The following is a 21,668-nucleotide window of genomic DNA, read 5'->3' as shown; positions in this document are numbered from 1 at the left end:
TCTTTAGCCCCAAAGCTAAAACCCTGTTTTTTTGTGTAATGGTAAAAAGTTTCTAATTCAAGAAACATGTGCACCGTTGCCTTCATCTTGTGTTCATGCATCATTGCAATAAAATCCATACATTCACAAATAGAATAGTGTGAAAACACTTCTTGACTAAGCAGTGAGCTTTTGGATTATTATAGTCCTATTGGTCGTGCAGGCATAATCAACCTGACAAAAACATATTTTTTGTAATTTCCTAGACATTCATTTATATTTAAGTACATCATTCTTTTTGTAAGCCATACATGCAATTTGATTACATAAACAGGAGGCCCAGCAGGTCATTTACAACAAATAGAACCTTATGACATTTAAATGTCTGTAAATCCAAGGCAGCAGTGCCACCTAGCAGATACAAAGCTTAGTGCATTTTTGTCCCCTTTAATTGGAAATAATATACAAAGATATTTTTGTACCAATAATTAGACAAAAACCAGGTGAGTTCTGCAAACAACAAGAGTGATTTTATTGGCATGGCCATAGCCTAAAAGGCACATTTTAAATTTACTGAGCAGATGTGAGTACACAAGGAAGATATGACAACAATTGCTAACCACATGGTGAATGTGCTTTTTTTAACCATTGTTTACCAATGTGTTGGCTCAAACTTTCATGATATGCAAAAGCAAAAACACACACGTCACTGTTCACATACATGATTATCCTGCTAGTAAAAGAAGGTATGATAGTCAAATAACATTGTTTGCTAAATAATGGGTAAGTGTACCGAGATATGTCAAAGACATTCCACAGAGCAAAACAAAATGCAAGAGTCAGTTCATAGGAATTTACCAGAGTTCACTGTGGGTGAATGTGGCATGGTCTCTGTACCATGTCTGGTGTTTTATATATATATATATATATATATATATATATATATATATATATATATATATACACACACACACAAAAATTAGAGTATTACTCCAGCTTTGCTAGTAAAACGGTCATTGTATTTGTATTTTTAAATTTTTTTTAAAAGCAGTACATTTTGCTAATTTTGGCTTATAAACAGTACCATTAAAAATGTAGTGTACACTTCCTATACGTCAGTGCTCCTTAAATCAGAGCTTTATGAAAGCACATTTGAATCCCAACTCACACGGAGGTAGAAATACTGCAGCAAAGGCAAACGATGGTGTCTGTAAACAGTCAAGGGAACTACTGGTTTCAGAACGCTGTGGCCTTTGTGTGTGTTAATTTTATTAATTATTTTTGGACTTAACACTTTGTTTTATCTTTTCCTCCTTGCCATTAACTATTGATTCCCATCCTTACATGTAGTTCACTGCAGGGAAGAAGACCCTGCGCCTCGTGACATCATTAGACTCCGACTTGTCACTGTGGTAGTGACAATAACACTGATAAAATGCTTTATGACAAGCTATATTCAAACATATCGGTCATACCGATAGCTATGTCAAATATGCATTTACTTCCCTGGAAAAGATTGGAACCATTTCTCAGGCGTAACTTCACTCAGACTAATGAATATCCTCTTTTAAACATAATACAAGTTTTAAGAACTTTTTCATACTTTTGAGGCTGGATATTAATCTGTGAATTCAATAAAAAAATGTAATTCCCTACACTGAACAGTGGTAAAACTGCAGATCATAGATAACAAAACATTAAGTCATTATTTACAGCCCCAAAATATAGAAAGAAAAAAAGAACAATTAAGCTCGACTTTAGTGTTTACAATTGTGGGGTGCTGTGAGTGTAGATTGTGGTGATGGTGATACATACATTATTAGTGTGTCACATGTGGTAATCAGTATGAGTGGACTGGAAAGGGTTGACACAGTCTTTGCACGTAAGTTGTGTGCTAGTCATTAACCAGCCGATAAACGTGGTACTGTGCTCCATGCTCACTGGTGGACACTTCAAACACAAACGCGATGCACAACAGAGTCTCCTGAGTTTCTCTGTTGGACACAACCTGCAGAAAAAAAAAAAAAGAAGGGTGAATTAGAGACGGTTAAGACATGACAAACTGCTCGTATCATTAGCCAATCAGGGATAACTGTGGGGAGGTATTGCTTTTTCATTAACTTTTGTGGCACTTATTTTAAAAGATCTGCATTAACAAAGAAGGAACTATTTACTCTACCAACCTGTAGTATGGTAAAGTTCTCCAGCACGCTGTTCATCATATATTTCTCCGGTAGATGTTTGAGTTTGTGGATGAAGTTGATCATATATTCACACATAGGTGAACGATGGATGCGGAACACATACTTTCCTCCCTCCAAATGTGCATACTCCGTCTAAATGGTGTGTGGGTGGGAGCATTGTTAACATGTTTAAATACTCAATAGCATGTAAACATTTTGTTGACATGCTTACCTCAACCTTCTCCACAACCTGTTTGCCAAAAGAGCAGACCTTTGTTGAGACACTGATTGTGATGTTCTCTGTTCCACTGTACTGGCTGCTCACACCGTAGAAGGCATTGGAACCCTCCTCAAGATCACTGCTCAGATCCGCCTGAAGAAATGATGAACAATGTCAGAAAATAATGTACTGTATTCATTACTCCCCCATGTGGATGAGCAAAGTATAACCTCCCCAAAATGTTGACTTGTATGAACTATGTAAAACAATTAGTGTTAATATTTCTTTTATCAATGTCATTACAATTTTTAAAAAAAATACATAATTTGCCACATCGCTCTTCAAATATGGCTGTGTCATTATATCCTAGATTTTTTGTAAGCATATTCTCCAACATTTCCCCCCTGAATTAAGCATACAAAATGGCTAAATGAACTAAATATAAAGTGCTTTGAGTCACTATAGAAAAAGCGCTGTATATATATGATTTACGTCTCTAAAAATATTAATACTTTAGTTGTATTTGCCACAATTTTTTACCAAGAATACAGTCACTTTCTTTTAATCACTGTTCGCAGTTGAACACTCTGCATGTGATTTTTGATTCTGAGCTTGGTTTTATTATACACATTAAATACACCACTAAAATAGGGTTTCATCATCTTAAAATTATAACCAGAGTCCGCCCCATTCTCTCTCGGCACAACATGGAGACTCTAATGCATGCTTATATTACCAGTCATATTGACTACTGTAATGTCCCTCTTTCTGGCTTTCCTAAAAAAAGTGCAAAACTACCTCGATTACTCCAAAACTCAGCTCGTGTGCTGACGAAGACCAGATGGTGGGCCAATATTACACCGGTTTTAAAATCACTGCATTGGCTCCCTGTGTGTTCCAAAATCGCTATGAAGATAATTTTACAGTTTTTTAAATGCCTTAATGGTCTTGGCCCTAATTTTTCCAAGTTTTTTTAGTCATATAAGCCCTTGCGGCCCTGAGGTTTCACGGTTGAGGCCTCCTAATTATTCCCAAAGTCGGGACACATACCCACGGGGAGGCGTCATTTCAATTTCATGCCCTCTATTGGTGGAATAGGACTGCATAAAATCTTATGATTTTTAAAAACAAGCTCAAGACCTCCCTTTCTGACTTTAGTTTAATTAACATTCTTATTTATCTTATATTTTTTTTACCATCTTTTTAACGTCGTTTATCTTGTAATGATTAATTAATTGGTATGTGGTAAATAAAAGCTGATCTTATCTAGTTTTTGATTACATACTTATGTAATATGTATGCATTTTATATTTTATCTTAATATATATATATATATATTTTTTTATCCTCTTAAAATATTTTAGATTTATAAAGTTATTTCCAGCAATTACTCAGCGGGATCCCTTTGCACTGGAGGCTCATAGGTTCTTCAGCGAGAGGACTTTCTGGTCCCTAACCGTTTCCCCTAGATCAGGGTCGCAATTGGCTCCCTAAGATAGTGTTGTGTCACCTGGTTCTTCCGTGCTCAGCCACATATGTTTTTAGATGACTCTTACTATGTGTGCAAGTGTGTAGTGGAGAGGAATAGGAGGTAGGGAGTTTTGACTGCTTCCACTTGCGATCATGCAATGAGGGCAGAAGGTACTGTATTTTAAATGGTTTTAAAAATGTAAAGCACTTTGTGCTACATTTGATATGTATGAAATATGCGATACAAATAAAGTTTGATTGATTGATTGACTAGATGAGACCAATTCAATTTGCTTTCTACATTTCTATCTTAAATATTGTAACGCTGTGATTGGGTTGGAGTTGCTCTTTTTTATCAGATTGACACTGTGATTTTTTTTGATACAACATTTTGAAAACCCATTTTTAAAAAGATGGTTTTAGGCCAACACCGCGCATATAAGTCCTATGTCAGCAGCCAAGTGGAGCTTTTGTAACCTGTTTTGAAAAGATTTTACAATAATGTATATGGCAAATAATATAAAAGAATCGTGTTAAGTCGTAAATCGGTTCTGAATCAAAATCAATACATGAGGTGTCCAAAAATACAAACCTCTTTGGTGTCGTGGCTATTGATTAGTTCAGCCTAAGGCAGCATTACTGTATAAGATTAAGAGGGGATGAAGTAAGTAATGGGTGTTATTTACATGTCGAAAGGTCTTTCATAATTTTGAATAATGCATTTAGATGGTAGTACACTGTTTTTTTTATGTTGCAGCTATTAAAATATTTGACTCATAATTGTTACTTAGCAGAAATGTATTTATCTGAACCAATTAACAGTGATAAATGAGGGATTACTGTATCATACTTTGTCTATTATGTTAAATCTATAATATGTTTACTGACCCAGAACTTGACAAGAAAGAAAGCATTGTGAGGCCCTTTCTCATACAGCTCCTTTAGGCCTCCTTTCTTCTCAGAGAACTTGTCGTAAATCTGTCTGACATCTATTGACTCCAGTACAGGGTCACTGTAGCTGGGGTTGGATGGGCCAATGTGCACAAACAGGTGTTTGTACTGCAAGTAGAGAGATAATAAGGAAAGAAAATAAGTTGATCAGATTTGAAATTGGGAAGAAAAAAAAAACCTGCTGTACCATCTCTCTGTCTTTCTGAGTCTCCATAGAGGCAGAGTACTCCAGAAGCCGTAGTTTTGCTGAGGCAATAGTTCTGTCCTGCCACACAGGAGCTGCTATTGCTGCCGGACGAGGGGGAGGCAGGGGCTCATAGCCTGCCAAACAGATGGAAATGTGCTGTACTGAAGGTTAGATTTCCTATCATAAATGAATCACATACACAGTAATGTTAACCATAACCAAAGCAGCATAACGGTGCTCACATTGACTTGGCAAAGATGTAGCTGACTGAATCAATTTGTAAGTCAAATGTGCTACTGCTTACTTTAAATGAAATCCATGTCTAGGTTGTAATCCAAATTAAATTTAACATATGAACACGATGCTTCCATTGAGATTTTGTATTATGTATCAGAATATTACACCGCATAGGATTATAATACATCGACAGACTGCAAAAGTAATAAACAGTCTTTATTATACCGGGCCCACCGCCTTACAGATATTAGCTACCCGGGAGTCTTGTTCATACTTACTGATGGGTGCAGGGACAGGAGTTGCTAGTGTTGTGTATGGTGGTTGTGCAAAGGGCTTGATGCTAAAAGTAACAAAAGGGAAACAAATATGAACTAACTACCAATTTTAGCTTAGGTTTCTTCGCTTAAAAATACATGTGTTGAAAAAATTATGCTTACTCCTGAGAATGTCCAGGCTGTCCTGGCACATGGCCGGGCCAAAACTGAAAGAAAAAGAGCAAACTGTATTAGTATCATCTTTTATCCAGAAGTGCAAGTATGTCTGTGTGTCTCACCCTGACTGGAGGAGGGAAAGAAGCCTGGCTTTTCATCACACTTGCAGACACAATCTGAGCTGATGAAAGGTTGGCCACTGTCTGCAGTGCTTTGTCTTTGGAAACCTGGTCCTGAACGTGATAAAAAAAAGTAAATAAGATTGCTGTTCAAACTTGACAAACCCAGAAGAATTAAGAACAATATTCCAGAGTTATCCTTGGTAGTTTATTCTGAGAGTAAGGCAGCCAATACTCAGAATACTTCATCCATTCATTTATATACAGCTTTCTCTGAGATGTGGAGCCTATCAAAATTATACAGTATCACACATGAATACACCCCTCTCTTTTCTGCAAATATTTTATTACACATTTTCATGGGACAAAACTGAAGAAATGGCATGTTAACACAATATCTGAAGTAGTCAGTGTATATAGCTTGTATAACAGTGTCATTTTACTGTCCACTTAAAATAACTTCACCAATACATTAACGTCCAAATCGCTGGAGAAGCAAAATGTCCAAATTGTGCCAAAAGTGTCAACAATTTGTTCAGCAATTAGTGCAGTCAAATTAATTATTTTAATCACACTTTTGGGTTGTGATTAATCGCAGCAAATGACTTAAAGACCCGTATATTTTGAAAAAAATGCATGTGCCTTGTGGTAGACTGACGGAAACATGGCTGCCAATGTGCGCTAACAGCCTGTCTAACCACCACCATACATTCATACGTCAGTGGATGTCCGAGACTTTGCACTCCTTAACTTTCTGTATTATACTCCACAGATGGTCAATAGGGTTTAGGTCTAAAGACTTAGCCAGTCCATGATATTACCACCACCATGCTTTACTGTAGGCAAGACATATCTTTGTACTCCTCACCTGTTTTTGCCACACATGCTTGACACTATCTGAATCAAATAATTTGATCTTTTTTCCCCAGATTCTCAGAGAGTTCTTTGCCACGAGGTGCCATGCTGAACTTGCAGTGAACAGTATAAGTATAAATTGCAATATTGTACACCTAGGGGTGTACTTGGTTTGGATATTAATGACTGTGTGTTGTTATTTTGAGAGGGAAATAAATTTACATGAGTCAGTATTGAATAAAAGTCAGATTTCTTCAGTGGTGCCCCGTGAAAAGACATATTTACAAAAATGTGAGGGGTGTGCTCACTTTTGTAAGGTACTGTATTGGCCGCCCATGTTTGATTGCCAGTCAGTCAAAGGGCGTACACATAAGCAGAAACTTACATTCACACCTAATGGCAACCTATCGTCTTCAAAAAAACATGCATATTTTTAAAAAATTCAGCATGATGTAGGGCTGGGCGATATATCGCTATACGAGATAAATTGCGGGTTTGTCTCTGTGCGATATAGAAAATTACTATATCGTAATATTCGAGTAGACATTCTCACGCAGTTGTTTTTAGCTGCGGGCATTACACTACAGGCTCTCCTCGCTCTTTCCTGTGTCTCCTTCTCACATACAAGCAGGCGCACATTCTTACATACGTCACGTCATACCTCACATACGTACAAGCCCTTGATAAGCAGGGAGGTAGCGGCATGGCTAACGTTAGCTGTGATACTAGCGGGTTGTTGCGAGAGAAAGAAGGTGCGAATCTCGTAACAAATGAAGGAAGAATGAATTCCCAAGAAAAACAGCACGGGGCCCATCGTCTGGCGGTGGTTCGGCTTCAAGCGGGATTATGTCGAATAGACAACTTTAATTTGTCATGTGTGGGGCACAAGTGTTGCTACCAAAAGTGGCACTACTGCTAATATGTAGCATCATTTGAAAAGTCACCTGCTAATAACTTTAATAAATACAGTTTTGGTCAATTGACTTAGTTGTGATTTCCTTCTCTGCATGACAGTTTAAAAGTAACATATATTAGTGCAGTATGAACAAGAATGTTTCAATGTAGACACATAGAATCACCATACTGCTGTGATAATATGTATCCAGTGTTCATTCAAGGATAAGGCAAAATACCGAGAAATATATCGTATATCGCGATATGGCCTAGAAATATTGCGGTATTAAAAAAAAAGGCAATATCGCCCAGCCCTAGCATGATGCAATAACTAATAGGGAATCCAGAACAGAGTGCGAAGCAGATACAGGGTGATGCCAAAGCGGTAGGTGCTAGTAAAAGGAAACTTTAGCCACCACTGTTATTTTACTAAAAACTTATAAAAAAAGCGCAATAGGCAGACATTTTTGATGCTGAAGTTGCACTGCGTTGAGGGCTAGTGTTAACTTTGAGGCCAACAGTTAAACACAAAAGCAGAGTCATGGAGTAGTATGACCAAAACTTACCAAGTTCATGGCCTATGGCAAAAAAGAAATGTCAATGATTAAAATGTCAGAATAGTTCCATTTAAAAGTCATAGTCTTTGTCAAAAAGGCAACATCTTGCAACACATTATTTTGCCTAACACACATAAACTCCGTCCAACACACTTTAATGTCAAACAATTATAAAAAAAATCTACATTTTCACACCATGCACTATTTTAAGACTGTGTTGTCTAAAATTAAACAGAATTAATAGCAGGAAGTTAAATACCATTGGTTGACAAAGAATGTTGATTACAGGACATTGCAAAACCACAAGAAAACTCAAAACCAGTAAAGCTCTAAATCGAAAAATGTCCAAGAGTGTGAACATGGAGAAATGCATAAAACAGAAAACTTTGAAGCGGGCATGGACAAGTGGTCCTCAAAAGTTCCCCGCACATTTGTGTACAAGCATGCACCCAATGTTGAGTGATATTTTGGTCAACCAAGCCAGCAACTGAGTCTCATGCAATTACAACTCCAACATTACTGCCATGCATTGCAAAAAACAGAAACCTTTTCCCACATAGACTTCAAACATTAAGATTTACAATGTGATGTTCTGACAGAATGGAAAGCAAAAAGCAGAAGACCCTTAAAAGTAGAAAAGCAGTGACTTTGGGGTTTTGACTGACCAAAGGCGTACCAAACTGTAGTATCCATAATCCATATGGTGTTCAGCTAGATCAGTTGGCAATTAATATTTTTTTATGGGATGGGCTTCTTTTGGCATATTCTAATCGACTGTTTCCAAACGAGTGTTAAATCAAATAAATGTATTATTTTCTATTCTGACAGTGTCCTATGGTACTTTTTCCAAAGTCTCCATCTTTAGGTTTAAAGTAATATTTACATGAAAAATGTTTCCATGACAAACTAAGAATAAAATCAGGTAAACTAATACAAAGTACAGCCTCAGCTCATTCACATGGTTAATATGGATTGGGTTGGCATGCAGGGCAAAGCTGGAAACGTGGCAGCGGCATTGAGCATGTGTACCTTCAGCTTAGACTGAATCTCACGAGACTTGCGCTTGGCCAAGACTTGCAGGTGACTAGAGACCTGAAGAAAGACAGAAAGGTAGGAAAAAAGGAAAAGAACAAGGATGGGAGGAAAAAGAAAAGAAAAAGAAGACAGCGCATAAGCAGAGAGGGATGGGAGGTTAGTTTGGCGGGCACCCACCTTGATGCTCGCCTGGTATTCTCGCACCCTCTTGCGAGCCAGAACCTGAATATGACTAGACACCTATTGGCCAGAGTTAACGTCAGGAAAGATACGGCATAAAATATTCACAAAGAGTTTACATTAGATTTAGTGCTGTGGTTAACACACGACGGCAATTACAGAACCAAGAAAAAGTTGATAACTTGCAGGAACTATGTGTACATACCTGTTTGCGTGTACGTGTCTTTCCTGTCCGTAGCTTAATATAGCGAGCTATCAGCTCATTACGACCTGGAAGTGACAAATACAAACATCACAATGACATTCTAATTTAGATACGTAAGTCTCTAATTTGATATTGCCGTCTACCCCAAAACATTACAGCAAATAAATAAAAGTGAAAGAGAGAATAATAATTTAGTAAAAAGAAGGGTTGATCGATCCATAAATTGGTGGTGTCGACACCAACAATTATATCAGTCAGTATATGATTGATACTACAGTGATTACAACAATCTAAATAATTTATCATAATATTTAATTTTTTTAAAGGGTATAGTATAGCACTTTTTTTTTTTAGTTTTGCCCTTCTTTCACAATCAGAGTATTTTTATTTGGATTCTAAAGATAATAGCTTGCAAAATATAGCTAAAGGAAGTCACTGTTGTAGCCTTCTAAAACCACTTCAAAACCCTCCATCAACATTTTATATACACACAAGTATATGTACAGCCCCTTAAAAAAAATGAATATCATAGAAACATTTTTTTTCCATAATTCCATTCAAAGCGTTAAACTCCCATTGATTAAAGATTCAGGTCCCAAAATGTAAACAATTTCAAGAATTTGTTTGTGAATAATTTTTGAGCCTCCAGCTCACAAAACCCCCAAACAGGATTAAAAAATAAATAAAACACTGAAGAAATCAGCCAAAACTGTACATGGCATGAATGTTTTTAACAGTGTGTCATACACTACTCATCTACTAAACTCAGAGCACCTGCACAGGTTTCCCCAGGTGTCATTAAATTACTTCACTTTGGTTCAATTATTTCAGTTAGGATCAATATGCGGATGACTGCAGACCATCATTGATACCCTCCATAGGATGGGTAAGCCACAAAAGTTCATAGCTAAAGAGGCTGGCTATTCACAGAGTGCTGTGTCTAAGCATATCAATGGAAAGTCTAGTGCAAGGGCAAAATGTGGCAGGAGAAGATGCACCAGCAGAAGAGCTGACTACGGGCTTCTGGGGATTATCAAACAGAAAAGATTCATGAATTTGGCCGAGATCCAAAAAGGGTGGAATGAGGCTACAGTCACAGCTTCTAAAAACACCACGTTCAGACGCATCCGGGAGATAGGCTACAACTGTCCTGTTCCATGGGTCAAACCGCTTCTGAGCCTGAGCCAACGTAGGAAGGGTTTCAACTGGGCAAAGGAGAAGAAATGGGCATGTTGGCCAGTGGTCCAAGGTCCTCTTTTCTGATAAAAGTAAAGTGTGCCTTTCATTCGGGAATCAAGTTCTAAGGGTTTGGAGGAAGACGGGTGAGGAACAGAACCCAAGCTGCTTGAGGTCCAGTGTGAAATATCCATCGTCAGTCATGATTTAGGGTGCAACGTCCAGCGCAGGTGTTGGTAAACCCTGCTTTCTTAAATCCAAGGTCACCGCATCTGTCTACCAGAATGTTTTAGAGGACTTCATGATTACTTCTGCTGAGGATCTGTATGGAGATGTAGATTTCTTCTTCCATCAGGACCTGGGCCCTACCCATACCGCCAGAAGTACCAAAACCTGGTTTGACGCCCATGCCATCACAGTGCTTGACTGGCCAGCCAACTTGCCGGACCTAAACCCCATTAAGAATCTATGTGGTATGGGGTAAGAAAATGAGGGGCACCAGACCCAATCACAAAGAATAGCTGACAGCAAGCATCAACGAAATCTGGGTTTAACGCCCAGCCAATGCCACAGGCTGATTGCCTCAATGCCACAGTGCATCGGGGCAGTGGTTAAGGCAAAGGGACATCGCATGGACAAAGATAAGACCTTCTGGAGGACAGTTCTGTGGTCAGATGAAACAAAAACTGAGCTGTTAGGCCACAATACCCAGCAATATGTTTGGTGAGGCCTTTAATCCCAGAAACACCATCCTACTGTCAAGCATGGCGGTGGTAGTATTATGCTCTGGGCTTGTTTTGCTGCCAAAGGAACTGGTGCTTTACAGATAGTAAATGAGACAATGAAAAAGGAGGATTACCTCCAAATTCTCCAGGACAACCTAAAATCATCAGCCCAGAGGTTGGGTTTTGGGCGCAGTTGGGTGTTCAAACAGGACAATGACCCCAAAATCAAAAGGGGGTAAAGGAATGGCTAAATCCAGCTAAAATTAGGGTTTTATAATGACCTTCCCAAAGTCCTGACTTAAATGTGTGGACAATGCTGAAGAAACAAGTCCATGACAGAAAACCAAAATATTTAGCTGAACTGCACCAATTTTGTCAAGAGGAGTGGTCAAATATCTAACCAGAAGCTTGTGGATGGCTCCCAAAAGCAACTTATTGCAGTCAAACTTGCCAAGGAACATGTAACCAAATATTAACATTGTTGTATGTATACTTTTGACCCAGCAGATTTGGTCACATTTTCAATAGAACCGTAATAAATTTATAAAGGAACCAAACTTCATTAATGTTTTTTGTGACCAACAAGTATGTGCTCCAATCACTCTATCACAAATAAATAAGAGTTGTAGAAAGTATTGGAAACTCAAGACAGCCATGTCATTATGTTCTTTACAAGTGTATGTAAACTTTTTACCACGACTACGCGCACACGCACACACGTAAAAAAAAAATGTCAACACAAACGAAGCACTGACTGGATATGACATCATAGTAAAAATAGCCTGGAACATTAGGGGGATTAACTTTCGGCTTCTGCAAAACTTTTATAGACTCCCTTAAATTTAAATCAAAGTCGGTCATTGTTTCTGGCACAGCTCCAGTGAAAAAAACAGAGTGGAGGTTATCATAGTTAATAGGCTTCCAAAATGTGGTTAGGATAAACTGCCTGGTCAGCTATTTTTTTCACAGCCTTCCACTCTGATTCAAACCACACCCAAGCAGCTGCTTGTCTTAAACCATAACCGCCAAGCAAGTCCCTTCTCACTGCTGCAGGAACCAAGGAGGAGATTGATGAAGGTGATCTAATTCAGGCCAACCCACACGGGCTGCTATCATCATCATCGTCATCACCGGGAAAAATGGTAGGTTGCTGACTCACATCAGCTGTGATGGTTTACCAGAACCCCCAAATGTGACAAAGTAGGCTGACTCAGACACACAAATGTATCCTCCAATTCCCAAAAGAGCCCACATATTTGACTCCCAAAGTCTACCACTGTGAAGGACACCTCGAAGTGAGGGTATTTTCTGAGGGGGATTGCTCTATCATTTGGCTTCATGTCCTGGCTTTGGAATTTATTAATTCAATGTTTTTCCAAAAAATATTTAAATAAGAAAACATGATTAGTCAGTCTTTGGAAAACAACAAAAAAGATTTCCCCTTGAGCCCTGATGACAACAGCGTCTGCATTATTAATGCATGCATTATCTTTTAGTATTGTAGAAAAAATCCAAGACAGGTAGAGATGTTCGAAAGGCGCTCGAGCCAAAACAAATATAAATGCAAATACCGTACTGTATGTCAAAACAATGTCTCTGTTTATAAAACTGCCCTTTTTTAAAAACAGGGGTTTGGCACATTAACACAAAGGGATTGCCACAATGTTCAAACTAACCACATACAGTGTCCCTTACAAACACGTGAAATAGTTTGGCACAGAAAAGTATACCAACGTCCAGTGAACAACACATTTTAAAAATGTTTGGTTCGAGCCAAAGTCTTCAGTAAGTTACAGCAAAAATATTAGACAGTCTAACTCTATGGAAGAAGATCCCAGATAAATGAAAGAAAAAGTCACACATCTTGACGTGCAGGTTTAAAAAAGTATAATTTATTTTTTCCCCTAACTGTACTTAACTGAACTTTAACCTGAAGTCAATGAGAGCAAGACAATCACACCAACGGATGGAACTAGGTTGACATATATATTCATACTAATGCAGTAGTAAATACATTAATACAATGTTACGGAAGCAACATACTGTATCTTTGTCAATGTGCACTATTAGTGGAATAATGGACAGAGAATGAAACACCGTTCCGTCGATGACACCGTGTCATCTCCTGAATCTGTTCAAATGAAGTAAAAATCTAAGAAAATAATTGTAAAATGGCATCAACCCTAGTCCCATGGCCTACTTGGCAAATTAGTGTGTGGCTTTTGTGGTAATTTGGAAGGAGGTAATTTCGGTTATATTTTACAATGTACCAGATATATTCACGCATTCATTTAAGAAATTAGAGAACATTTGAATATGAGATTGGTTTTATAATTCACATACTTAGACCTTTAAAAGTACCATTTTCAGGACTATAGAGTGCACCAGTATAAAAGCCGCACCCATTAAATTTGAGGAAAAAAATGTTTCCATACAAGTTGTGTAGTTATTTACACAAAAAAATAAGTTATTGTTTTTTTACATAGCTTGTTTTCAAACAGTACCTTTAACACGGCAGTAAAACGGCTGATTAAAGAAAACAGAAGTCATCGTCACGGACCCATTAGCTGCGGAAGCTAGCTCTCCAATCAGATAAACAGACTCAATGACTTCATGGTGACGTTTTGTTGAATTTACTGAGGAAAGGGTCCCTGCAGGTTTCAACAAGTCAAACTTAAGACTTTTGAAGACCATAATGAATATAAATTTGAGACTGTTTCACATCTACACAGACATTAAAGTACTATTTAGAGGGCCAGAATGAATTGTACGGTTGTATATACATTCATTCATTGCTCTTTCACATTGGAAAATAAAATGGTTAAACTAACTAAATACACCAAAAGCATCTCCATTGTAAACTAATTGAAAAAAATATTAGCAAACAACAGCCATTTATCAGATTTGCCTAATAAGTGTTTTTTTGCAAAAGGTGCAGTGTGCTTCATGTCAAGTGTTTTCATGTAACAACCAGAACTTTAGCAATGGTAAAGGAAAGCACAACAATATATTGTCTGTGAAAGGGACTATTACCATTTCTGCTAAAGCTAAATGGTTAAAGCCCCACTTAAGAACTTTCAGTTTTGACTGATTTTGGCGGCCAGAAAAGACCACATTTCCCATGATGACTAGCGCATATAGCGTCATACTAAAATGATGTCTGCTGTAATGTTTAGCCTGACTGTCCTTTTTGATTGATTGAAACTTTTATTAGTCAATTGCACAGTACAGTACAGTACATACTCTGTACAATTGACCACTAAATGCTAACACCCGAATAAGTTTTTCAACTTGGGGTCCAAGTTAATCAAATAATGGCTTTCATCCGAGTAAGCACTGTTATTATTTTTTTGTCTCCTGAGACAAAACTTTTGTTTCTTTGATTGTTTTGGAGCTTTGGCAAAGATAACAGTAATTGTTCTTCTTCTTCTCTTTGTTTTCTGGCGACACAGGTGTTTGCATCGATTTCTGTCTGTTTTTGGGTAAAGGGGAGGGACCTATGCCGTAAACCAAGTCAGCACTTAATGGCTAGACAATCATTCTAGTTTTAATTTCAATCTCAAATATGGCTTCTCACGATAATGAAAACATAATTAAAAAAAATTTAAGCCACAAGGTACAAAGCATAGGAAAAAAATAGAGGATTATAGTCCGAAATTTACGGTAATTAAAAACAATCATTTACCATTTTGAAAATACGTACAATGAAAACAGTTCTATCAATATTTTCTGAATTATAAGCTTTTGTAAACAGTTCAATCACACATTTGTTACATTTTACACCATCATATCAACACAATATGAGGTGTAAACTCTGAAGAGGCACACCATTTAGGAACAGTAATAGTATTCTCGAGTTTGTATTGCTTCATGATAATTTTGCACACTTTAAAAGGTCCATTTCACCTGTAGGTTATCGATGTTATGTGGGTTTGTAGGTTCTTATCAGCCAAGATTGCATGTTTGGGGATGGAGGGCATTTTTTTCTTTAATATTTTCCCATTTAGCAACAAATGATGGGTTTCACTAGCATATTATACTCTCATCTGCACTGCAAAATAATAATGTCTAAAGTAAGGTAAGCCCCATCCTCCCTTTTGTTTGGCCAGCTGTAAAGTTTTGAGGCGAATTCTTGGCCTTCAAAGTGTCCAATCACATAACAGATAAGACCTCTCTGGTATCATTGGACTCTAAGAAGAGACTAATTTCAGATTAATGTGTGCTTTAAAAGGACAGGTCATTTAACAAAATTTAATTTAGTTTTCATGTATTTTTTTGCCCGTACATTAAAATGAACAAATTAGTAAATAGGTGCATGGTCACTAAGATCTATTATCCCGATTCCACAAGTATATATATTATCTTAATCCTTCCCAAATGTTAGAAAAATAATCTATTCTTGTATAAAGAGAGTCCATCCATCCATTTTCTACCGCTTGTCCCTTACGGGGTCACAGGGAGCTGCTGGAGCCTATCACAGCTGCACACGGGTGGAAGGCGGAGTACACCCTGGACAAGTAGTCACATCATCCCAGGGCCAACACAGATATACAGACAACATTCACACTCACATTCATTCACTAGGGCCAATTTAGTGTTGCCAATCCACCTAGCCCCAGGTGCATGCATTTGGAGGTGGGAGGAAGCCAGAGTACCTGGAGGGAACCCACGCAGTCACGGGGAGATCATGCAAACTCAACACAAAAGGTACAGAGCCCGGGATCGAACACAGGACCTTTGTATTGCGAGGCACACATACTAACCCCTGTAAAACCGTGCTGCCCTATATGAAGAGAATGGGTAGCAAAATAGTCAGGTAAACTGTTTTTTTGTGTCAGGTAAACTTACTTCCCCAAAAAGTGTTTACACTTTCTTAAAAAGGGACACAGTATCATGAGTTTTTCAACTAGATGAGTCCAATTTTGGCTGAAGATATATACTGTATTTAAATTCCGACCACGGATCAAAAGACTATAATGGTGATTTTTTTTGGGAGAACCTAACATCACTCCCGTGGGTGAAGAGACATTCAATAAGGTAATTGAATTCCCCATCTATCTTTCCCTTTCATAAAAATATCTAACCTTCAAAATTTGGCTTATTTAAGATGAAGATAGCAACTCATCTCTTATGTCCGGATTTAAATAAAGAAAAAGACAAATTAAGAAGCCCCTTCTCTTTGGTTTTACATTCTCTTGTCAGTCAAGTGGGTCGCCTGTAAATACACCATGTGGTTTTGCTCTGGCTTCACCTTAGATAAGATTTTACGACATTTAATTGGGTTCACCAGCCAAACAAATTTTACTTTTTCACTAGCCATATGTATTTACTTGTAGATGTACCAATAGATTAGGTAAAATACAACTTAAGAGACCTACTCCTAGAACAAACAAGAACACAAACCATAATAAAAAAAATAAAATAATTCAAAAAAGTGTGACTAAGGCTGTGGTCTCTAATAGAAGACCCTTGGCTAAGCAAGATAAAATGTCTAGCTGTGGGGAAATCCCTCTTCCAGATGTGGGCTAAGGGCCACCGTCACAACAGTCGGTAAAAAGAGAAAAGAAAATCTCTGAACATTACAGATACATCCCTTGTCTGTATATGTTCTCAATGTCAATAGTTTCAATGTATGAACGCAAATGTCTTGGGGTGAATACAGCATCACTTATTATAGGTTCTGTCCAGCTTACCAACACTTTAAGAAGTCAATCAAAACTTAAAGTTCCTCTGAAGAAGGTGAGAGTCATCTCCTGACGTTCCTCACCTGTCCCCTGCCGGCTTGGTACTCCCCATTGTTTCCCAAGCGGAGTGGGCCAGCTGATCAGCCAGGCTCTTCCGCGGTATAGTTGCGCTAACTGGAAAGCCCTCTGTCTTTCATGTCTCTAGTCGCCTCATCAGCTGTCTGATACAGCTGTACTCTGTCTTCATAAAACACTTGCAGCTTAGCTGGGAACGGAATCTTGAAGCGGATATTTCTCTGCTTTAACACTCGCTTTGCTTTAGCATATTCTTTCCGCTTCTGAAGGACTGCTATGGGCTAATCCTGGTCAAAGTATATCAGCCCACCGATCAGAAAAAACTTTCTTCTTTACCTAAACCTTGCGCAGGATCTCTTCTTTAATCCTGTAGCGGAGGAATGTGACTAGTATTGACCACGGCTTGTCTTCTCTGACCCCAGTGGGTCTTGGCGCGGTGCGCCCTATAGATAAGTGTTGTATAACCATTTTTGAGCCAAGGCACATTTTTTTCATTGAAAAAATGTGGAGGCACACCACCAGCAGAAATTATTAAAAAATGCAACTCAGCAGCCGATGTTGACAACAAAAATTTGTCGCAATTGTTGAACATGACTTTATACCATTACCAACCATTCGTCACTATAACTCTTGTCTCAAAGTAGGTGTACTGTCATGACCTGTCACATCATGCCGTGACTTATTTTGAGTTTTTTGCTGTTTTCCTGTGTGTAGTGTTTTAGTTCTTGTCTTGCGCTACTATTTGGGTGGCTTTTTCTCTTTATTTGGTGTTTTCCTGTAACAGTTTCATGTCTTCCTTGACCGCTAATCCCCACACTTGCTTTGTTTTAGCAATCAAAAACATTTCAGTTGTTTTTATCTTTCTTTGGGGGGACATTGTTGATTGTGATGTCATGTTCGGATGTACTTTGTGGACGCCGTCTTTGCTCCACAGTAAGTCTTTGCTGTTGTCTAGCATTCTGTTTTTTGTTAACTTTGTAGCCAGTTCAGTTTTAGTTTTGTTCTGGATAACCTTCCCTAAGCTTCAGTGCCTTTTCTTCTTAGGGGCACTCAGCTTTTGTTTATTTTTGATTTAAGCATTAGATACCATTTTACATACACACGGCATCCCGCTGTTTCCGACATCTACAAAGCCATTAGCTATCTGCTACCACCTACTGATATGGAAGAGTATAACGTGGTAAGTCTGCTGATTTCCAGAGAGTAGAGACACTCAACAACGGCACATTATTTGCGGATTATGATTAGTGGTTTGCAAAAAATATTTTTAACCCAAACAGGCGAAATTGTATCATCTCCCACCGCACACCAGACTGTATCTCATGGCAAGTGTGTCGCAGAACAGTGGTTGACAAACACTGCTCTAGATGTCAAGATAAAGTTAAAGTTAAAGTACCAATGATTGTCACACACATACTAGGTGTGGTGAAATGTGTCCTCTGCATTTGACCCATCCCCATGATCACCCCCTGGGAAGTGAGGGAAGCAGTGGGCAGCAGCGGTGCCGCGCCCGGGAATCATTTATGGTGATTAAACCCCCAATTCCAACCCTTGATGCGGAGTGCCAAGCAGGGAGGCAATGGGTCCCATTTTGGTCTTTGGTATGACTCGGCCGAACTCCCATCCTACCGATCTCAGGGCGGACACTCTGACCACTAGGCCACTGAGTAGGTTTCGTTGTCAGGGGAATGTCCAACGAGTCCTGGAGCAATTTCTCAAAAAACTCACCCATAGATGACCCCTTGGCTCTTTCGGGAAACAGTGTATATTCGTATATTCTCCCGCCGGGATCTCCCTTTATAGTCGAATAGTTTGTTTTCTTGCTGATGTATGAGATATATTTCCCAACACCTGCCCTACGTGTTGAATCCAGTCCGCCAGCTTTTCAATTCACTCCTCTGCTAATTTTTCGTTGATGTGGGTGAGCTTGTATTTAATGTTGTTCAGCTGTTCTTTTATGTCTTTTCAGAAGTCTGGAATTTCCTTCAAAACTTGGGCTAAACCTTCAGTGTCTGCATGCTTTTAGGAAAATATTGCAGCCTATTGACATCACATGGACAAAGATAAGACCTTTTGGAGGATAGTTATGTGGTCAGACAAAACAACAATTTAGCTGTTTGACCAAAATACCCAGCAATATGTTTGGACGAGAACAGGTGAGGCCTGTGATCCCAGGAACACCAAACCTACCGTCAAGCATGGTGGTGGTGGTATTATGCTCTGGGCCTGTTTTGCTGCCAATGGAACTTGTGCTTCACAGAGAGTAAATTGGACAATGCAAAAGGAGGATTACCTCTAAATTCTTCAGGACAACCTAAACTCTTCAGCCCAGAGGTTGGGTCTTGGGTGCAGTTGGGTGTTCCAACAGGAAAATGACCCCAAACACACGTACTAAGTGGTAAAGGAATGGCTAAATCAGGCTAGAATGAAGGTTTTAGTCTGGCCTTCCAAAGTCCTGACTTAAACGTGTGGACAATGCTGAAGAAACAAGTCCATGTCAGAAAACGAACAAATTTAGCTGAACTGCACCAATTTTGTCAAGAGGTGTGGTCCAATATCTAACCAGAAGCTTGTGGATGGCTACCAAAAGCGCCTTATAGCAGTGAAACTTGCCAAGGGACATGTAACCAAACATTAACATTGTTGAATGTATACTTTTGAGCCAGCATATTTGGTCACATTTCCAGTAGACCCATAATAAAATCATGAAAGAATTTATTCATGAAAGTTTTTTGTGACCAACAAGTATGTGCTCCAATCACTCTACCACAAACAAATTTTAGATGTACAAATGATTGGAAACTCAAGACAGCCATGACACTATGTTCTTTACAAGTGTATGTAAACTTTTGACCAGGACTGTGTGTGTTGGTGTATATATATATATATACACCAACACACACACACACACACACACACACACACACACACACACACACACACACACACATACATATATATATATATATATATATATATATATATATATATATATATATATATATATATATATATATATATATATATATATATATATATATAGATATATATATATATATACATACACACACACACTGTTTTTTTAAGTGGTCAAATATGTATTTATTTTTTTGTAGAGTCAGCTAATTTCACGACAGCTGATGGAAAATGTAATCTCATTCATTGGGAGCATAGAACGGGTTGTTCCACTGAAGAGCAGGCAAACCAGAAAATCATTGGATACATTCTCAGCTTTGACATGCCCCCAGACGCCGAGCGTCTCTGCAAGTAAGTGAGAAGTCGGCTAGCCTGGATACTGGGCTTCCGCAAGATGATAGGATGATCTGTCTAAGGCTAAATCCCTTTTTGATTGACAACAAAATGAGCAAATCAGCAGTCTAGAATTATAAAACACTGCCAGAGCATTTTTCAAGCTTCATTCTGTTGTTTAGTGGTTAATATGGAGGACTTTACTGTACTTGTGTTTTAAAAGTAGGTGAAAATGAGCTTGCCCTTCTTGAAAGACAAGAAGCCACAATTGGTATACAGCCTTGTTACATAAAAAAGCCGAAAGAAAAACAGACCAAAACGATAAAGAAAAAAACTGTGTGAATAATGATTACCAACAAAACAGATTTGTTCTTTTAATGTATACACAATATTTTTTCTTAGCTTTTTGAAAGAAAATGTATGCGTTATCACGAATTCTGCAAATTATAGGACGGTGTCAGATTGACCATGCCTCCACCACCACAAGTATATTGGTAAGCTGAGGTAAACCCTGAACAACATATTTGGTGTTTAAATAATATAAAAACGTTTCAAAACGGGTTACCAAGACTCCTCATTTGGCCGCTGGCTGAAACTTACTCTTCTCTTGTGTGATTACTTTACAGTAGTTTCTGGCAATACTAGATTTGGATATAAATTGTATTGCGTTACATAATTTTTGAATGGAAGTAAACGAAGTGGTGGGCCACCAAACCAATATAGCTACTGTGCTGCAAAATATCGGAGTACGCAAGAAGCTTTAATCTTACCACTAAAAGAAGATATGAGCAAAAAAATCCAACTATGCAATGGAATCTTTCCCAATATGTCATCAAAAAAAGGTTTGTCAAGTGATCCCGAGGATAATCTGTCGGTTGCGCTTCCAGACATCTCGAATTATCTGGTGCTCCGGACGACATAACCGATGAAAACTCAGAAAAGCATGGATGTCTACAACTTATTTGTGTGTGGCTCGGTCAAGGAAATTGGTATCAAGACTCTCCCTGATAAATCATGCATCGCTTTTGCTTGGATAAGGTTGCATTTCATGATTTAACTTCACGTCTACTGATGTTTGTTGCCTTTGTTATTTCAGGCTGTTTACAAATATTCCGCGTCTTTATCAAACTATAACTATAGCTCTCAACATTGTGTATGTGCTGAAAGCTTCATTTATGATTGCTGACTTTGGTAAAAGCTTAACTCCTTTTGTTTTCTTTTATGTAGACTCGCCGAGTTGGCGGTTTACAAAAAGT

General features: G+C 38.3%; 1 protein-coding gene across 6 annotated transcripts in view; it reads right to left on the bottom strand.

Annotated features, from left to right (window-relative positions):
• Positions 1-487: 487 nt before the first annotated feature.
• tead3a (TEA domain family member 3 a) overlaps positions 488-21,668 on the bottom strand; it is a 46,396-nt gene continuing 25,215 nt past the window's right edge. The window contains exons 3-14 of one of the 6 annotated variants that reach the window (XM_061904505.1): positions 9,504-9,568; positions 9,296-9,358; positions 9,113-9,175; positions 8,093-8,104; positions 5,781-5,891; positions 5,665-5,708; positions 5,506-5,567; positions 4,991-5,124; positions 4,741-4,911; positions 2,395-2,535; positions 2,163-2,315; positions 488-1,987 (exon numbers count right to left, since the gene is read on the bottom strand). In XM_061904505.1, the coding sequence (XP_061760489.1) occupies positions 1,874-1,987; positions 2,163-2,315; positions 2,395-2,535; positions 4,741-4,911; positions 4,991-5,124; positions 5,506-5,567; positions 5,665-5,708; positions 5,781-5,891; positions 8,093-8,104; positions 9,113-9,175; positions 9,296-9,358; positions 9,504-9,568 (1,133 nt within the window). In that variant the 3' untranslated portion in view covers positions 488-1,873. The remainder of the gene's footprint in view (positions 1,988-2,162; positions 2,316-2,394; positions 2,536-4,740; positions 4,912-4,990; positions 5,125-5,505; positions 5,568-5,664; positions 5,709-5,780; positions 5,892-8,092; positions 8,105-9,112; positions 9,176-9,295; positions 9,359-9,503; positions 9,569-21,668) is intronic. The other 5 variants (XM_061904506.1, XM_061904507.1, XM_061904508.1 and 2 more) reach the window with 5 other exon arrangements.

The sequence above is a fragment of the Nerophis ophidion genome, linkage group LG06, assembly GCF_033978795.1.
Source record: "Nerophis ophidion isolate RoL-2023_Sa linkage group LG06, RoL_Noph_v1.0, whole genome shotgun sequence".
In the NCBI taxonomy this organism is placed as follows: Eukaryota; Metazoa; Chordata; class Actinopteri; order Syngnathiformes; family Syngnathidae; genus Nerophis; species Nerophis ophidion.
The sequence above is the reverse complement of the archived record's forward strand: the minus strand, read 5'-3'. Positions and strand labels throughout refer to the sequence as shown.